We start from the raw sequence: 18,687 nt of genomic DNA, 5'->3' as shown, positions 1-18,687 counted from the left end.
GGAAAAATAAAATCTTTGCAAAAAACTTAGGTTTTAATGTACAACATAGTGACTATAGTTAATAATACTGTGCTGTATACTGGGAAGTTGCGGGCCAGCCCTGGTGGCCTAGTGGTTAAGTTCGGCATGCTCTGCTGTGGCGGCCTGGGCTCAGTCCTACACCGCTCTGTTAGCAGCCGTGCTGTGATGGCAGCCCACACACTTAAAAAAACAGAGGAAGACTGGCATGGATGTTAGCTCAGGGCGACTCTTCCTCAGCAAGAAAAAAAAGTTGCTAAGAGAGTGTACCTTAAAAGTTCTCATCACAAGAAAAAAAAATTGAAACTGAGATGATGGATGTTAGACTTGTGGCGAATATTTTGCAATATACACAAATATCGAATCATTATGTTGTACACCTGAAGCAAATATGTTATATGTCAATTATACTTCAATTAAAAAAATACAAAAAAATCCACTTTGGTTTTCGCAGGGTTCTTACTGCAGGCATTAAATACTCAGAATTGAAATAAACTATACGGCTGTGGTTTTTTTGTCTCCATCCCGATGTATGATTGAATAATTCTTGCTGCAATGTTGGCCCTAATTATGTACCCTCTTCACCTTTGACTCTCTATAGTCAAAAATTCAACAGGCCTCAGGAGTGAGTGATTTTCACAGTCCTCACTTACTTCTTCTTGTGTATGGCTCCTTAATCTGACATGGTTCAAAGGCAGCGTCACCTTCTGCTCCCAGGAGTACAATATCCCCACAGATGTGGGGAGGCCTGGGATTCCCTGGGACCAAGTGGCACTTCACAAATGCTCTTGAGCGTGTGAACATCTGCACCACAGTCTGATAACACCTGTTGCTCCTGAGTTGCAAAGTAACCCCCTAGTCTGGGATGGAAGCAAACGAGGCTCCAGGCAAGGTGCAGCTGGCAGACCCCCCACCCTTTGGGTTTCGCAGCAGTTTTGACTTTGCTTGGTTAACAAATGAGGAAAGCTTTCTATCAAGCATTTGAGCTAAACTGGACAAGTGGATGCTCAATACGTCAGCTAAAAACATAAATTCTTTATCTAACCAAACATAACGTTCTAGTTTTAAGTTGGCTGACTGTAAGTATGTTCAGACTCAAAATTTTCTACAACTGATTGGTATGAACTTCATGAGAGAACAAAGTGACATGGGTCATACCCACGGGAACCACCCCTGCAGACAGTGACGCTCCATAGGACATTTGGAAAACGAGGGGGTTCACCGTCTTTCATCTTCTGTGAGCCTGAAACCGAAATCTTCAACATAGGGTAAGTCTTCAACACTGACACTCATTTAAAAAGGTGATTTTAACTTACAAAAGACAAAGTGGGTCTATATTTGTAAACATTTATTCTTTTGAACTGAAAAAGGCTTGCATCAGCACACATTGTACAGCCTTGCAAATTACACAGAAATTGAAAAAAAAGGTTCCTTGTTCATAAGTGCAATGAATCTTCGATGTCCAGTGATCCGCTGCAAACAACGAAAACAAACTTTAAACCACTTAAGAAGTTTCCAGCACTCATCAAATGCATTTCCCTAGGTGACAAAAATTCCACAAGGAGGGGAATGCAAATAAGTGGCATTTAGTTATTGGAGGGACACTTAAAAAAAAAATGTGGAAGTATTTTCCTGCTTAGAATGATTCCTATTCCCCTTTGAATCTAAGTGGTTCGATTAAGAGGTGTTAAGAACATAATTTACTTTACATGTAATGTTCATACTATCTAAATGAATAAGGAAAGGACCCTATGAGGAAGTTCTGCATTTTCTGGAAATTGTTTCTGTGTTTGGAGATAATGGGGAAGAGTAATCTTCTATTTGTGGGTTCTCCTTAGTCAGCCCCCCCAAAAGACAGCACATGGTTTCGATGATTATTCCACTCCTGCATTCCTTTTCCCCCAAATTCTATGTTGGGTCACATTGTGCTGGCTGCAAAAAAAGAAATACAGGTTGCAACTGGTTGTAATCATCTTGAAGAACGATCTGCTGTACAATAGAGGTTTGGATCTGATACAAGAATTCAGAAATATAAAACAAAATAACTAGAAAAGTTAGGAGGCATTTGAACAGCATTTCCTCAGAAAAAGCTGCTAACTCTGTATCATTCCGATGTGGGTTCCTACAGTCATCTAGGGTGAAATGTGTATTTTTCTCCCCTTTGCTGGATCACTGGCCTGTCTTCCAAAGCTGTAACGCCATGACCACATGTCCTAGGAGTCTCTATCATGTTAACAGAAGCTCCAAATACCAAGCCAATTAAAGATGGGAGAGGACAGGGGAATCATAAAGGCCAATGGTCCAAGGTGGCTCTGTTACTGAGAACTTGCCCTTTCCAAAATGTGGAAGTCATAGTGCTTCTTGCTTGTTCTCAGCTTAAACTTGTTAACCGAGTTAATTTGTTTCTTCAGTGCGTTCTGCGCAGCTGAAATGGAGGGGAATGTGGCTAAGACGGTGTACGTGGAGGCCAAGTCACTGGGTTTAGAGCGTTCAGGGTTGACAGCGTTGTCCCCGCTGCCACAGCAGAGGGGGTGACGGCGCAGTGGGGGCTGGGACTGGGGGTCCCGGAGCCACCGAATCTTGGCGCCAATTTTAAAGAGTTCCCCAAAAAGCTTCTCGGCTTCCATGCGAGTTATTCCATCTGGTAGTTCAGTAATTTCCAAGACCTTCCCAACAACTAGAATGGAAAAAATATAGTTAATCATCTCTCTTACCAAAAAGGTGGGCAAAAAGTACGGCAGACCCAAATATGACAGAGGAAGTGAACAGAATTTTCTGAAACCATTCAAACCCGTAGAATTTTAATTGTTATGGCCATCTTTAAATCATTCCTACTTACTCCCCTTAGGCAAGGGGTGTAGAGCTAATGGAGCTAAACAACCCTTTCACAACCTTCACTGATGGCTGCACATCTACACCCAGACTGTGCGGTAGGTCTCTAAATTAGTGTGTGATCTTGGGCAATTTCCTGAACTTCACGTTCTCATTGTAAAATAAGATAACAGCACTTGCCCTAACCACCCTAAGGCTGTTGAGTAGAAAGTTAAAGGACAGACTTGGAAGCACTTTGCCATAGGAAGGCGATATATCGGTTCATTCTATCTCGCTGTGGGTGTAGGACTCCTGCCTTCCTCAAAGAACAGAGGGAAGAGCTTCATTCTACCTGTTCCTCTCACACTCATCTTTTCCCTTTGCTCCCCTCACCCCTCTAAACCCACCTGTACCGTACTACACTCCCAAATCTGAAATGAGACAGGATTAAAAGAACACGTTTAACAACGCTACGTTACAGATGGCATAACTTTTTATGACTTTTTCCAGGACTCTGGGAAGAGGAAAACCCATTTCTGTGGTGTGGACTAGTTTTTTTTTTTTTTTTTTTTTAATTAAAAATGTTTTTTTTTTTAAAGATTTTATTTTTTCCTTTTTCTCCCCAAAGCCCCCCCAGTACATAGTTGTATATTCTTCGTTGTGGGTCCTTCTAATTGTGGTATGTGGGACGCTGTCTCAGCGTGGTTTGATGAGCAGTGCCATGTCCGCGTCCAGGATCCGAACCAACGAAACACTGGGCCGCCTGCAGCGGAGCGCGCGAACTTAACCACTCGGCCACGGGGCCAGCCCCTGGTGTGGACTAGTTTTAAAGACTGTCGAACTGGTCAACAGTGTGCGGAACCACATCCAGTTGCCTCTCAGGGACTCACCTGCTTCTCCTGCACCAAGATCAGTGGATGCGGCTTTTTTAGCTTGTTTCCTTCCTCGGTTTCCATGCCTGCTGCCAGACTGACCCTGAAAGCCCACAAACAGATGAGAAATAAGGTAAATAATACTGAAAAATGTGTCTATAATGTTTAAACTCTGAACACCCAACCACAGTCAGCCCAGGTTTTGTCCTTCAGTAGAATAAATTCAATCCCAGGCCTTCTGAATTCCGCCTCTGTGGCAACGGCACTTCTGTCCCTCACTCTGACAGTCGCTGGCTGACTGCCTGTCCTGAGCAAGGGTGCCCTCACGCCCCAGCCACCACCCATCTTTGGACAGTGCCAGTGAGCCACTGCTCAGCCAAACAGCGCTCCACCATGTCTCTTGCTCTGCTCTCGATGAGGCCAGTGACAACACTGATACATGAGCTGGCGGTGGCACGGAGCTCTCCCTTCCGCAGCACCAACAGGTGGGCCCAGGGCGCCCCACACTCTCAGCAACAGAAGGATGACGTTCTGCCAATAAAGCCTGGGTGGTCAGACAGCGGCCGTCGCACCTGTTGGGTTGGAATGTGTCCGTGCAGAACAGCAGGAGGGTTGTACTGCAGTGGCTGGCCAAGCAATGGATATCTGGCATCTCCTGAAAGTCAATGAAAAAACATTTCTACATTTTTCTCTACTCAGAGAGTACTTCACAGAGTTTTCTAAATTGCCTCAGTTAAGTAGGGGCAACACGTTTGATAGAATAAAACAGTGTAGGTATTGATATATTTTTTAAAAGAATTAAAAGTTTCCATATATCCTTTAGAGAGCTGGGGTAAACTTCTGAAAGGACTAAGAACTAACAGCAGTGGCTATGAAGGAGGGTAAGTGGTGGCAACTGGGTAGACGGAGGACAGGATGGAGGGAAACTTCTCCATATACCTTAACATTCCATAGGAAATCCACCAAAATAAATATAATACCCATTCCACCCACTTGAAATATGAAAATCCACATTTTCTCTGATGATTAAAAATTAATAAAACTTACATTTTTGAGGAAGGAAAAAACCCTGGAAAAACATTAAGCTATCTCCCCAAATTCACTAACAATTACTACATGTATGTATACATTTACATATAGTCAGAGAAACATTTTTACAGTCTTAATCAATGGGTATATTTACACTCCATGTCTTGGGTCTGATCTTAAGCTCTCTTTAAATGAAACTTTGTACTTATAACTTCAATTTGCTTAGAAAGACTAGCACAGTTCACAAGTGCCATTCATAAGCCAGCATCTCCTTCCTCAATCAGCAAGTGTGGGGCACTCAGGATGGAGAGGCTCCAATTATTCTCCTTCACTCGGGAGCGCCTGAAGTCATCACATGGAAAGGGCATAATACACGCTGACTGCAAAAACCTTGTCCTGAGGAACGATGTTTTCATGTGTTATATTCTCATTTTATTTTAACCATAACTTCCCAGATTCAGCACATTCTGTGTCTGGAGGAGGGCTATGGGTAGAGCTAGGAAAGCATCCTCAGAAACCACATATCCCTTCTCCCAAGAGTTTCACAACAGAGAGGAACAAGGCGTGAACTTCTCACTGCTTTTTTGGGTCTCCAAAGCCATGGATGGGGCTCTTTTCTGATGAATACTGTGAAGGTGCTCGGGCAGCTCCCTGGCAGAACACACCCAAGACATACTCGCTCCTTCCCAAGCACTAGTTGAAGGGCAGACATGACATGGAGGCTTAGCACTGAGATCAGAGATGCAATGTGAAGCATGAAGATGCATTAAAAACAGCTGCAAAGAAGTCAGAGTTAGGTTTGGGCCTATGGAGCAGTATTCTTTTCAAATTCCTTTCAAACGCGGAGATGAGACTGTAGTCAGCAGTAACCAAAGGCCCCTCTTTATAGGCCATCCTACGTGCTCTTCTTGGGGCATTCCTACTAGATCGTGTAGCTCGATATTACTATATTGCTGTACACTATTCCAATCCACACACTGTTTCAGTTTATTTTTTACAACATGGTTCATTTTTCTAGATTATTAAAGTAATTTGCTTTGTAGAAAATTTGGAAATAGAGAATTACAAAGGAGAAAATAAAAACCACCCTGATAATTTCATCACTTCTAACATTCTGGTGTGTATCTTTTCAATCTTTCTTCTACATATGTGAGCTCATGTGTGTCGGTGTATTTTGCAGCTCTTTTAAAAAGTGAGGTACAATTAACATAAAACAAAATGCACAGCTTTAGTGTTGGGTTTAATAAACTCTAATAATTGTAAAAGTCCATATAACCAAGACCCAAAAAAGATAATGAACATTCCCAACTCCTGAAAAGTTGTCTCAAGCTCCTTTCCGATAAATTCCATATCCCATCCACACCACTATCTGATTTCTAACATCATAGCTTAGTTTGCCCACAGTTGGATTTCACATAATTAGAATCATATAGCATGTTTTCCTTTTGTGTCTGATTTGTTTTTGCTTAATATAGTGACTCTGAGTTTCATCTGTGTTGTTACATGCCAGTAGTGTGCTTTGTTCATTTTCATTGTTGAGTAGGATACCACTGTAAGGATATATTAGAATTTGTCTATCCATTCTCCTGTTGGTGGACATCCTGGTCATGCCCAGTTGGGCTATTATAATAAAATAAGGTTGTTATAAATCTTCCTGTACAAGTCTGCATAGACATGTTTTTATTTCTCCTGGGTAAATACGTAGGAATGGAATTGGTACCTTGTAAGGTAAGTCATTAACTTTGTAAGAAATAGACAATTGTTTTTTACAAAGTGGTGTTATCCTTTTATACTCCCATACCAGTGTGCAAGGATTTTAGTTGCTCTGTATCTTCACCAACATTCAGTGCTGTTGTCTTTTTGATTATAGCCATTCTAACGGGGACAGAGTGATATTTCATTCAGATTTGAATATTCCTTTCCCCTAATGAATAATGATGCTGAGCACCTTTTCAAGGGCTTACTGGACATCTCTCTGTCTTGTTTTTTGAAATGTTCATGTAACTGGTTTTCTAAAACCACTCACTGTACTGTGAATATCTCTTTTTTTAAAATTTTAAAAATTATTTTATTATTTTTTGAGGAAGATTTGCCCTGAGCTAACTACTGCCAGTCCTCCTCCCCTTGGTGAGGACGCCTGGCCCCAAGCCAACATCCATGCCCATCTTCCTCTATTCTACATGTGGGACGCCCACCACAGCATGGTGTGCCAAGTGGTGCCACGTCCGCACCTGGGATCCGAACTGGCGAACCCCGGGCCACCAAGAAGCGCAACATGCGCACCCAACCACTGTGCCACCGGGCCGGCCTGAATATTTCCTCTTTTAATGATTCTTTAAAACATGATTTTTAGATAGCTGCATTGTATACCTTATATGGATATACCATAATCTAACTAATCCTTAGCGATGGACATTTAGGTTATTTTGAAATTTCTTTGCCATGAACTCTCCTGTGCATAAATCATTGTGTGCATTATCCTTTGGATAAATTCCATGAAATAAAATTAATGGTTTACATATTATTTTATAATCATCCGCTTGCATGTCTGTTCCTCCAACTAGCCTGAAGGTCGGTGAGGATGAGGACTTCACCTTATTCATCTTTGTGCACCAGGCGCACAGTAAGTCCTCAATGAATATTTGTTGAATAAATTTTCTAATCAACTCTCTTTATATATTACTCTCAGATAGAAGAGAAATACAGAACATTGTGTGTTACCACTATGGAGGAATGGAGTCTAAGGATAGTAAGTTAAAGCCATTTTAATTCTATTATGTAAGTAATTATTGAATGTAAGTAATTACTAACGATGTAATGAAACATTAATGTTAGGATAGTTTATGGTAATAAATAAATAGGCCTGGGTGGAGGTGGAAATGCAGTCCTGTGGGAAACCGAAAGGCAGCAGTACCAAAGGTAAAGCACAAAGTGACTGGGAACGGGTGTCTCGGGATTCTCCGGGGCTGTGAGTAGTTTCAGGGATACTTACCTTGCCCAGGGACAAAAGGTCTAGAAAACTGAGGTATGATGGACAGTGGCGGTCCAGAGGGACGGACCGTTTTCAGGGTGGACAGCTGAGCTGGTGCTGGTGACTGAGCTGGTGAAACAATGGGACTACTGAGTTGAGGGCTGTGCTGCAAGTACATCAAGAAAACGGGTCAGCATTTTAGTCAGGTGTTTTTGCAAATTTCCTTTTAAACAAAGATTTTTATTCCTAATGGTCACAAATAGGTACTCATTACCAAAAAAATTAAAACATTATACAAATTTATAATTTCCAACTCCCAAAGATAAACACTGGTAGCAGATTATTTTTACGCATATATATCCATACATCGATGTTTTACAAAAATGGCAATAGAGCACACACCTTATGTTTGAATCTTGCTTTTGTACCTTGACAATACTGTAGATGCTTTTTAATGAGAGAATACATACATCTATCTCATTTTTTTTTATGTTAACTATTTTAACATTTCATTTTGAAACAATTCATCCCTAAAGAATAGTTGCAAAAACAGTACAAAGAACTCTCAGATTTCTCAACTAATATTTTACTATATTTGTTTTATCTCTCTCTGTATATGTTATTTTTTTTCCTGAACTATTTGAGAATGAGTTGCTCATGATACCGCTCTATCCAGAAATAGTGTCCATTTTCTAAAAACAAGGACATTTTCTTATATAACCACAGTAGCATTAACAAAATCAGGCAATTAACAATACAGTAATATTATGTAGTCTATAGAGTTTATTCAGATTTGCCAATTGTCCTATTAGTGTACTTCACAGTGAAAAAAAGAAAAAAAAAGAGAAAGAAAAATGTTCCCTTCTAGTCCAGAATTCAGTCTAGAATCAAATATTGCATTTAGTAGTCATGTCTCTTTAATCTTCTTCAATTTGGAACAGAGCCTCAGTCTTTCATCTCTTTCATGACTTCAACATTTTTGGAGATTGAGACTTAACATGTGCTAACATATGGTCTACGCAAGAAAATGTCCCATGTGCACCTGAGAAGAACGCGCATGCTGTTGTCGTCAGGTAGAGTGTTCTGTATAAATTTTTAGATCTAGTTGTTTATTGTGTTTAAGTTCTTTATTTCCTTACTTATCTTCCGTCTGGTTGTTCTATCCATTACTGTGAGTGAGGTATCGAAGTCTCCAACTATTACTGTAGAATTATCTATTCTCCCTTCAATTGTGTCAGTTTTGCTTCATTTGTTTTGATAGGGTGTGTTTATAATTGTTATACTTCTTGCTGTATTGAACCTCTTATTAATATATATGTCCTTTGTATCTTGTAAATTTTTTTGATCTCAAGTCCATTTTGTTTGATATTAGCATAACCACCACTTCTCTCTTTTGATCACGATTTGCATGAAAGATCTTTTTCCATCCTTTCACTTTCAACCTATCTGTCTTTGCATCCTAAGTGAGTCTCCTGTAGACAGCGTAGTTAGATCATGTGTTTTTATCCTTTCTGTCAAAGTGTCTTTGACTGGAGAGTTTAATTTCTCTACCTTTAAAATAATTACTGATAAAGAGGGACTTACTTTCGTCATTTTGCTATTTGTTTTCTATAAGCCTTACAGCTTTTTTTGTCCCTTATTTCCTACATTACTGTCTTTTTTCTGTCTATTTTTTTTGTAGTAGAATGTTTAAATTCCTTTCTCCTTTTGTATATATTCCATAGCTTTTTTCTTTGTGGTTACCTTGGGGATTACACTTAACATCCTAAAGTTATAACATTCTAATTTGAATTCATAGCAGCTTAACTTAAATAACATACAAAAACTCTGCTCCTTTACAGCTCTGTCCCTAACCCTTTACAGGTTACACATGTCATAAAATTACTTCTTTGTACACTGTATGCCTCAAAACATAAACTAATAATTCTTTTAAGTGCCTTAGTCTCTTAAATTACATAGAAAACAAAACGTAGAGTTACAAACCAAAGTTACAATAATACTACCTTTTAGATAATTGTTTTTTTTTAAAAAATACTAGTCTATTACAACATGTAGAAAGCAAAAAGTGGAGTTACAATCCATTGGTACAATACTAGCTTTTATAACTTCCCGAGTATTTAACTTAACTGAGAGTTTTATCTCTTCGTTTGACTTTGTTTTACTGTCTGGTGTCCTTTCATTTCACTCTGCAGAACTCTTCTGAGAATTTCTTGTGGGGCAGATCTCGGTTTTTGTTTATCCAGGAACTCAATCTCTCCCTCACTTTTGAAGGACAGTTTGGCCAAATATAGGATTCTTGGTTAACAGTTGTCTTTCGAAAGATTGATTATAATGTGTCTCAGTGTGTCTCTCTCTGAGTTCCTTCTCCTGGGAGTTCACCCAGCTGCTTGATGTTTATGTTCTTGTCTTTCATCAAATTTGGGAAGTTTTCAGCCATTACTTCTTCAAAATAGTCTCTCTGCTCCATTTTCTCTCTCTTTTTCTGGGACACCCCCAATGTGTATGTCGGTCCACTGGATAGTGTCCCACAGGTCCCTTACGCTGTTTACTTTTCCTCATTCTTTTTTCCTGTCTGTCGTTCCTCAGACTTGATAATTTCCATTGTTCTATCTTCAAGCTCCATGATACTTTCTTCTGCCTGCTCAAATCTGCCACTGAATTCCTCTGGTGAATATCTTCATTTCAGTTATTGTATTTTCAGCTCCCAAATTTCTTTTGGGTTTCTTTTTAGGTTTTCTTTCTCTTTATTGCTATTTCCATTTTGTTCATATATTGTTTTCTTGATTTTCTCCACATCTTCCTTTTGTCCTTTGGGCATCTTTAAGACAGTCGTTCTAAAGTCTTTGTCTAGGAAATCTGCCATCAGGTCTTCTTCAGGGACAGTTTCTGTTAATTTATTTTTTCCTTTGAATGGGCCATATTTTCCCACTTCTTTGTATACCTTGTGATTTTTCTGTTGAAAATTGGACATTTGAATCTAATAATATGGTAATTGTGGAAATCAGATTCTCCTCTTTTCCCAGGGTTTGCTGTTTTTGCTTTTAGTTATTATTTTTGTTTATCGATCTTTGCAGGCTGTCTCTGTGCCAAGGATCAGCCTGAGGTGTAACCTCAGGTCTTAACCTGAGTGTAACCTCAGGTGTAACCTTAAGGTCTTCTCAGGGCTTTACTGAGCTTGTGCCTTTCCTTGGGTATGTGCAGTCACTTTTTAATTTTTCTCATACATTTACCTCTTTTGAATGTTCTAATCTTTAATTTCTGGCTCCCAAAAGGGGTTAAAAAAGAAAAACAAAGGGAAGAAAAACAGAGCAGCAGCCCTTTAAATCCCCTGAAAGCTGGAGGGGGAGAGGTTTGCAACAATGTGGGGAGGTGCAACAACAAGCTACTGCCTCTGTCTATACCTCTGTGATCAGAAGCAGAAATCCACGACCAGAACATAAACTCTTTGTATTTGGAAGACAAGGTCATTTTAGCCCATCTTGGCTCCCAGAAGATGTGCATAGTTGCTGGTCATGGGGCTGGGGGTAGAGGATGGGTAGCTGCAACTGTGCTAAGAGCTGAGATTGAAATTAATTGCAATTTATTGTCCAAGTTTTTTCCCCGACAGTTGCAAGCCTTCAATATACTCTAGAATTCTAAAATAGTTACGTCAGACATATTCTCCCAGTGCAATTATTTCTAGGTGGGGAGACAGATTCCTGGTGCTTCCTACTCTACCATCTCCCCAGAATCCTCTTTCCTCTAGTGATGATTCTTGCTTGTGGTTTCCAGGTGGTGATTTCTAATTCCATCATTCCTTCTTATTTATTAGTTTACAGTCTACTGTACAGAAGAGCTTCACTTTCTCCCACATTTATTCATTTATATCACTATGGACTCACGGACTCTTATTTTATTCTATGTGTGATCATTCATTTCCTAGTTATTTTATGCCCAAAGCCTTCAAGCCTGATTCTGTATCCTTTGACATCTCCATCACCCTTGGAGTACTTCATTACTGTCTGGCCCAGCAACGTGTTCCAGGATCATCTACCACCTTCCCTGAATGAACCCTAGCAACAGTGATTTTACTAAGGAGCCCTGGTTGCTTTAAGTGGAGAATGGTATCTCGAAACTACCACCTGGATAGTAGGTGTATCCTACTCTTTTTAGTACATACACTTAAGAATATTTTCCTAAATGGTACAGTAATTTATTTAATCAGTTACCCACTGTTGAATATCAAAACTATTTCCAGTTTTTCAATATTACAACAGAAAAGAAAGAAGTATCATTGTACACATATTTTTCTATGCTTGTTTCACAATTTTTACTGGACAAAGTTCTAGAACTGAATTTGTGGATCAAAGGTTCTGCATTTTCTACATTTTGAAAAATGTCACTAAACTGTGCTCCAAAAAGAGCTGTATCAATTTATGGTACCACCAAGAGTGTACAATGGAGTCTGTAACTGAATATTTCTGCCAACACTACAAATTATTAGTCTTCCTAAATTTCCCTAACATTAATGTAGATAAAAAATATTTTTAACTTTTCAGCTGTTTAATGGCCATTGGCCATTTATAGTTGGTGTGAGCTAGTTTATAAATGACCTTTGCCCTATTTATTCTGCTATGATATTGTCATGTCCATTGAAAACATGTTTTTCTTTAGTTTATCTTAAAAAAAATGTAAAAACCCTATTTTAATGCTGTAAACTTTCAAGTATATAAAAGTGTAGATAAACGAGTCTAACAAACTTCCATGTACTCATCATCCAGCTTTGATTGTGGTCTCCCTTGCTTTTTTCCCCCTTAAAGTGTTTAAAGCAAATCTCAGATATCAGAGCATTTCACTTACAAATATTTCAGTATATAAATAGTTCTATCTAACATATAAGAACTTCTTAAAAAAAATAGCACTATTACCACACTAACAAAATTAACATATTTAAGTAACCTCTTTTTGCTCAAAAATGTCTTGTGACTGTTCAGTATCCAGGGAATAGCTATATGTTGCATCTGATCGTTGTACTTCTTGAGTCTCTTTTAATCTGTAACAGACTCAGCCTTCATTTCAAACGCCATTTGTTAGAGAAATGGGGTCAATTTGTCCAGTAAAATATCCTGCAGTATCATCGAGGTGGTTTTTTCTTCCTGTGTTTTCTGTACAGTAATAGCTCTACTTCAAGGCTTGCTAAGATTTGGGTTCACCTTTTTTGACAACAGCACATCATAGGTGATCCCGTGTCCTTCCTTCTACACCACATTAGGAGACAAACAATGTTTGGTTGACCCATTTTTAGTGATGCTACAATTGATTAATTGCTTCAAGTGTTGTCCGCCTAATCTATCCATTTTAAAGATAAACCTTTCCTGATCTTTTTGGCAACTGCTGGTGATTTTTTCTTTGATCTATTAAGTGAATAGGATTCCAAAACAGTGATTTTTAAATTCTGCCATTGCTTTTACATTTATTAATTGTATTTTTCGTGATGAAGAACATTCCCTCATAAACTTTCTGTTTACACTTAAAATATAGTTCAAACGGGAAAGGTAGAATAACTCCTTAATTCTTTTTCTTTATTTTAGAAGTAGTTTATCTTCTGACTTTTTAAAGTTTTTGAATGTGCAAAACTTGGGAAATAGTATTCAAATATTGAAAGAAATTGTCTGGATATAGGGAATGTTCAAACTCCTTTACTGATCTGTTTGAGAAGATTTCAAATTTAGTGTCAAGCTTTATAGGTCTTAAGTGACTAAAATGCTGAAAGCTTTAAAATTATAATAAACAACAGATGCATCTTACCTGAATAATATTGTCTACGTTGCTAAACTCCACACACTTTTGTCCTCTCTGGTGATCGCAGTAATATTTGTTTTGTTTCCACTGCGGGGGTGAGTGGGCTCGGGACTGCGGATTGTTCGGCACACTGAGCTGCATCATCACCATTCCTCCACCAGGCGGCAGAGGTGGCACAGCTGACAATGACAATTGGGACACTGCAATCAGTACACTTTAGGAACTAGCTGGTATCTTTAAACACCAAGATAATGCCAATAATTTTACATTTCTAAACAAAATTTTACTACTATATATGCAAGCCAGATTTAAGCCCCAGTGCTTCATGCTACAAGTGCTGTGTGTTTAAACAGGCATTAAAATTGACTGTAGACCTAAACATCTCACTTATCCTGAAAATAACAGGTCTACAGTTACTCAGTAAAGTCCAACTACCTACTACAGGACCTAGTAGAGAGAAGCACAATTGACATATGATCTATAAAAGCAGTTAATTTTTAAAATGAATTAATTTTAAAACAGGCATTGTTTTTTAAATACACAAAGAAGATCTCTGGGAAAAATGAATCCTACAGATATTTAGACATACAGTAAAAAGTCATTTTTTTAATGAATTAATTTCATGCAGTGGAAAAAGTCTGAGACATGGGAATCAGAAAGCTTGATTTTAGGATGCTGAAATGTCCTATGACGCTGGGAAAATTAACCTCTTTTAACTGTGTTTTCTAATCTGAAAAAGGAGGCTAGGAAGATCTCCTTGGCTGACTTTAAAGAGCTATGATGACCACACGTATGTAGAAATAACTGGCTAACTGTACAGCAGAGATAAATGGATCATGAGATCTATCCCCTTATGTGACTCATTGCTCTTGTGTACCAGCGCTGCAGCCCTCCCAGTATCAGGCACCCACTTTGCCTGCCACTGGTTGCTTCAGTCTAAGTAAGGTGGGACCCTGTACCCACCTCCAAGGCCACAGTTTGCACCCTAGTAACCACAAGGGTAGTTTCCAGTTCTCTAGAAATAGAACCAACCTGACCTGGCAAACCAGAGAAGGGCTGACCGCTTAGGGACATCTCAAAGTTCTCCTCAGCCACAGCAGCCCATGCTGAATGCAGCCACTATTAGTCATTTACTTGATAATAATTTATTGTTCCTCTATTTCTCAGAGATTACATATGTCAACAAATCATTACATTAAAATATGGTATTATGATTAAGGATTGTTTAAGACATTACGGAAGCAGAGAAAAAGAAGCAAGAAACACTGTTTTAAGGACTGAGGAAACCTTTGTAGAAGAAGTGATTTTTGAGTCAAACTTTAAGGATGAGCAGGATTTTGGCAAACAGAAAATGGTGGATGGGTATTCCAGGCAGTGGAGAGAACAGGTACAAAAGCATGTTGGCATGAAAAAGCATAGGATATTGTACAATGACTTGAGCATAAAATTATAAATAGGAAGCCTACTTGCTAGGGAATTTAGATGGAGAATCCATGCCATTTTCTTACTCAGAGGAATGACAGGAAGAGACTTCTGTTTCAGGACAATAATTCTTGAACTGTGTTTGTGTGTTGGGGAGGAATAAGGTTGAACATGGTTTCGGGAAACAATGAAATAAGCAGAAACACAAGAGATTACTGCAAACAGGAAATGAAAAGAATTGACCCAAAGTAGCAGCAGTGGGGAAGGAAATAAGGTATGAGATTTGAGGAAGTGGTGATGGCATGAAAGTGAAAGGGGAGAATAGAAGAGAGTTAATTACAACTTAGAAATTGTTTTGGTCCCTAGAAAGAAAGTGAGGTACAGACTGCAGGAAGAGGGAGAAATATTAAATCTAAAGTGCCTTTGACACATCTGGGTAGGGATGTAACATAGGCAGTTGGCCATATGGTCTTGTCTCAGCAAAAATAAGACCTGGGAGGTGTCGGCAATAAGCTGTAGTTGAAGCCTAGGAGGTGGCTGGATTACCGAGGACGAGCTTGAAGAGCAACGAGAGTGCCTAGGAAAGGCTCCCAGGGAACATCACCATCTACGAGGCAGGGGAGGAAGGAGAGTCTGAGGAGGAGAAACGGGTAGCAGTGTGGTAGTGGGAGCAGCAGAATACGAAGTGGACTGACCCTTTAACTCTGATTTTGCATGGGCACCCTAAATATCCTGGGTATACCTCAGCACATAACAAGTTGAAAACCTTTTTCTAGAAATGCCTAAGGAACTTATTTTAATTATTTCTGAAATGGACAAACCATTTTTTTTAAATTATCTATTCATACCTGCACACTGGTGGCTTTGAAGCTGCTGGGAATTGCACGGTGAAGTAGTTCGAGGAAACTGTACTTGGTCTGATCCTGGATGTTGCAAGTAACCTACTGATGAGCTATGAAAACAAAAAATCAAACAAACACAAAAGCACAGCACAATGAGATGGAGATGGCCATAAAGATTCTTGAATGAGCAGTCCTACCACTTATTTAAATGAAATTATTTTTCAAATTGGCTAGCAGTAAAAGTTAAATCTAACTCTCTTCTGTGTCATAAATAATTACCTTTTGCATAAAAATCACTTTATGTTTATGGCAATAACACTAATTTTTTAAAACTAGGAAAAAAACCCTCCTAATTTCATTGTTCTTACCGTTTTATAACTTATTCTAAATTATGATTTTTATATTGTTCAAATAATTATTTAAAAAAGAAGGGAAATAACTAATTTTACAAAATAAAAAGGTAATTTATTTGGATCTTACCAAATTATATATTACAAAAGAAAATATGCAGTTTGACAATGACGAGACTCAGAAAAAATATTTTATTGCTTAAAAAGATAAGCTATCTAAGAATAAAGGAAACTATAACATGATTCTGATATATTCTAACATAAATACAACAATAAAAGGCTGTTAGCGTAACACCGTTAAGTTATTGTTGTATTTTCAAGTTAGTCTTTCAGAGTCAAACTAATACGGGATTTGTCAATACGTCTTGAAAATTTTCTGTTTAGCAATTTCTTTCAGGAAAATAGTTTCAAATCACAGAGTAATACTATTAATTCTTTCTGAGAATTCTCAAGAAATCAGATATCTTAATTTATATATAAAACCCTATTAGTTACCAGTCTTTTCCCATCATTTAGATAAACTTCCTTTACGTAGTATCATTTCTTAATCTGGCTTTAACAACCTTTTGCACTCGCATCTCACCTGACTGCATTAACAATACTACATTAGATCCAACTACTGAAGTAGAGAGAATATAGGGAAACACGTTAAACACCACCATGATGACACAATCGTTAACATCCAGACTATGGGACACTCTACAAGACAAATGTGTGAAAACATAAGCAATATTTGTGGGGTAATACCAATTGGATATTTGATATTGTTAAGAAATTAACTTGTTAAATTGTTTTTTTTGAGGAAGATTAGCTCTGAGCTAACTACTGCCAATCCTCCTCTTTTTGCTGAGGAAGACTGGCCCTGAGCTAACATCCATGCCCATCTTCCTCCACTTTATATGTGGGACGCCTACCACAGAATGGCTTGCCAAGCGGTGCCATGTCCGCACCTGGGATCCGAACCGGCAAACCCCGGGCCACCGAGAAGCGGAACGTGTGAACTTAACCACTGCACCACTGAGCCAGCCCCTAACTTGTTAAATTTTTTAAGATGTGAAATAGTTTTGTAGTTAGGTAGGTTTTTAGAAAACTTTCTAGGGATACCTATACTGAAATGCTCATGAATGAAATTATATGATATCTGGATTTATTTTAAAATAATATGGGAGGAGGATAAAGTAGAAGTTTAGATGAAAACAGATTAGTTAATAACTATAGAAACTAAGTGGTGGGTACATGGCGGTTCAGTACAGTTTTGTTTACGTTGATGTATATTTAAAAATGTCCATAATAAAAAGTTAAAAAACAGTTCTCTAATTCAGGCTGACAATTCTCCAATGAATAAGAATTAGGAAATTGTTACTTTTTAATTTTTAAAATTTTTCCTTTTTCTCCCAAAGCCCCCCAGTACATAGTTGTGTATTTTTAGTTGTGGGTCCCTCTAGTTGTGGCATGTGGGAGGCTGCCTCAGCATGGCTTGATGAGCGGTGCCATGTCTGCGCCCAGGATTCGAGACGGTGAAACCCTGGGCTGCCGAAGCAGAGCATGCGAACTTAACCACTCGGCCATGGGGCCAGCCCCATTATTGTTTTTTAGTGGCAGTAACTCAGTGTGGTTCAATAAAAGGGAATAAGAAAAGGATGTAAAGTGAGGATTTCATAAAAAGTGATTTTTGACCATGTGACAAAATGTCAATACAGTACTTTCTTAAATTCATGTTAATTACGATTGGAATGTATTATGTGAGTATTAGCTACCTGTGGAAATAATAGACCGTAAGACGTGATTTGTAAAAGTCCTGCTACTAAGGAGAATCGGAAGTTTCACTATAGGGTGGAAGAGTTTTTAGGTTCTGTTCTAACTGGGATAAACGCTCCCTTGGGTCATGCAGTGTCCCCCACCTTGATCTTGTTCACTAAGCACATTCTTATGGCTCACTCAAGTTCTGAGGCACAGGGATGACAGGAAGCCACTCTGAATAGGGACGAGACTATTCAGGTCACTGAGATGAGCAATATATCCCACACTACGAAAATGCAAATTACTATTCCAGTTACCATGCTAGTGGTTTTTAGTTTTACAGTTAGTATATTGGTTTTCTAGCACTAGATTATCCCTTAGGTAAATGAATTATAAAACTGAGTTCCAAGACTCTACTTGTCTCTCCCAAAAGACATAAAGACACCTCAAGGGACACAGACTGGGCAATGAGCAGTCCTCTTAAATCCTTTAAATGCTCTATTTCAATTGTTATCTAACTTGCTTTCTACACAGGCAGAACTAGAACACATCAGAAAAAAGAAAAGCAAAAGAGTTAGCTTTTAAATATCACTCTCATTTAAAAAAAACAAATGCTTATGTAATATACCAAAAAGGAAAAACTGTTTTGTAGTAACTTAGCAAAAATTTCTCCTTTGGAAGATAGGATAGAAACAGAAAGAAGGGGACTTTTTAAAGTAAAACATCAGGCCTAATCCTTGAAGAAATTCATATTCCACTCTTGAACAGGAAAATAAATCATCAATCTCATGAACCCATTTGGTTCCAAACATCCTGAAAAGTCCTGACTTAAAACTATGAATGTGTAAATT

The 18,687-nt window shown here is 38.5% G+C and overlaps 1 protein-coding gene across 11 annotated transcripts in view; it reads right to left on the bottom strand.

Annotated features, from left to right (window-relative positions):
- Positions 1 to 1,349: 1,349 nt before the first annotated feature.
- R3HDM1 (R3H domain containing 1) overlaps positions 1,350 to 18,687 on the bottom strand; it is a 180,952-nt gene continuing 163,614 nt past the window's right edge. For all 11 annotated transcript variants that reach the window (XM_046659030.1, XM_046659032.1, XM_046659034.1 and 8 more), the window contains 6 exons: positions 15,753 to 15,856; positions 13,489 to 13,661; positions 7,723 to 7,867; positions 4,274 to 4,356; positions 3,720 to 3,804; positions 1,350 to 2,695 (listed from right to left, as the gene is read on the bottom strand). In XM_046659030.1, the coding sequence (XP_046514986.1) occupies positions 2,334 to 2,695; positions 3,720 to 3,804; positions 4,274 to 4,356; positions 7,723 to 7,867; positions 13,489 to 13,661; positions 15,753 to 15,856 (952 nt within the window). In that variant the 3' untranslated portion in view covers positions 1,350 to 2,333. The remainder of the gene's footprint in view (positions 2,696 to 3,719; positions 3,805 to 4,273; positions 4,357 to 7,722; positions 7,868 to 13,488; positions 13,662 to 15,752; positions 15,857 to 18,687) is intronic.

The sequence above is a fragment of the Equus quagga genome, chromosome 4, assembly GCF_021613505.1.
Source record: "Equus quagga isolate Etosha38 chromosome 4, UCLA_HA_Equagga_1.0, whole genome shotgun sequence".
Classification (NCBI taxonomy): Eukaryota; Metazoa; Chordata; class Mammalia; order Perissodactyla; family Equidae; genus Equus; species Equus quagga.
Note: the sequence above shows the minus strand (reverse complement) of the source record. Positions and strands in the feature narration are given on the sequence as shown.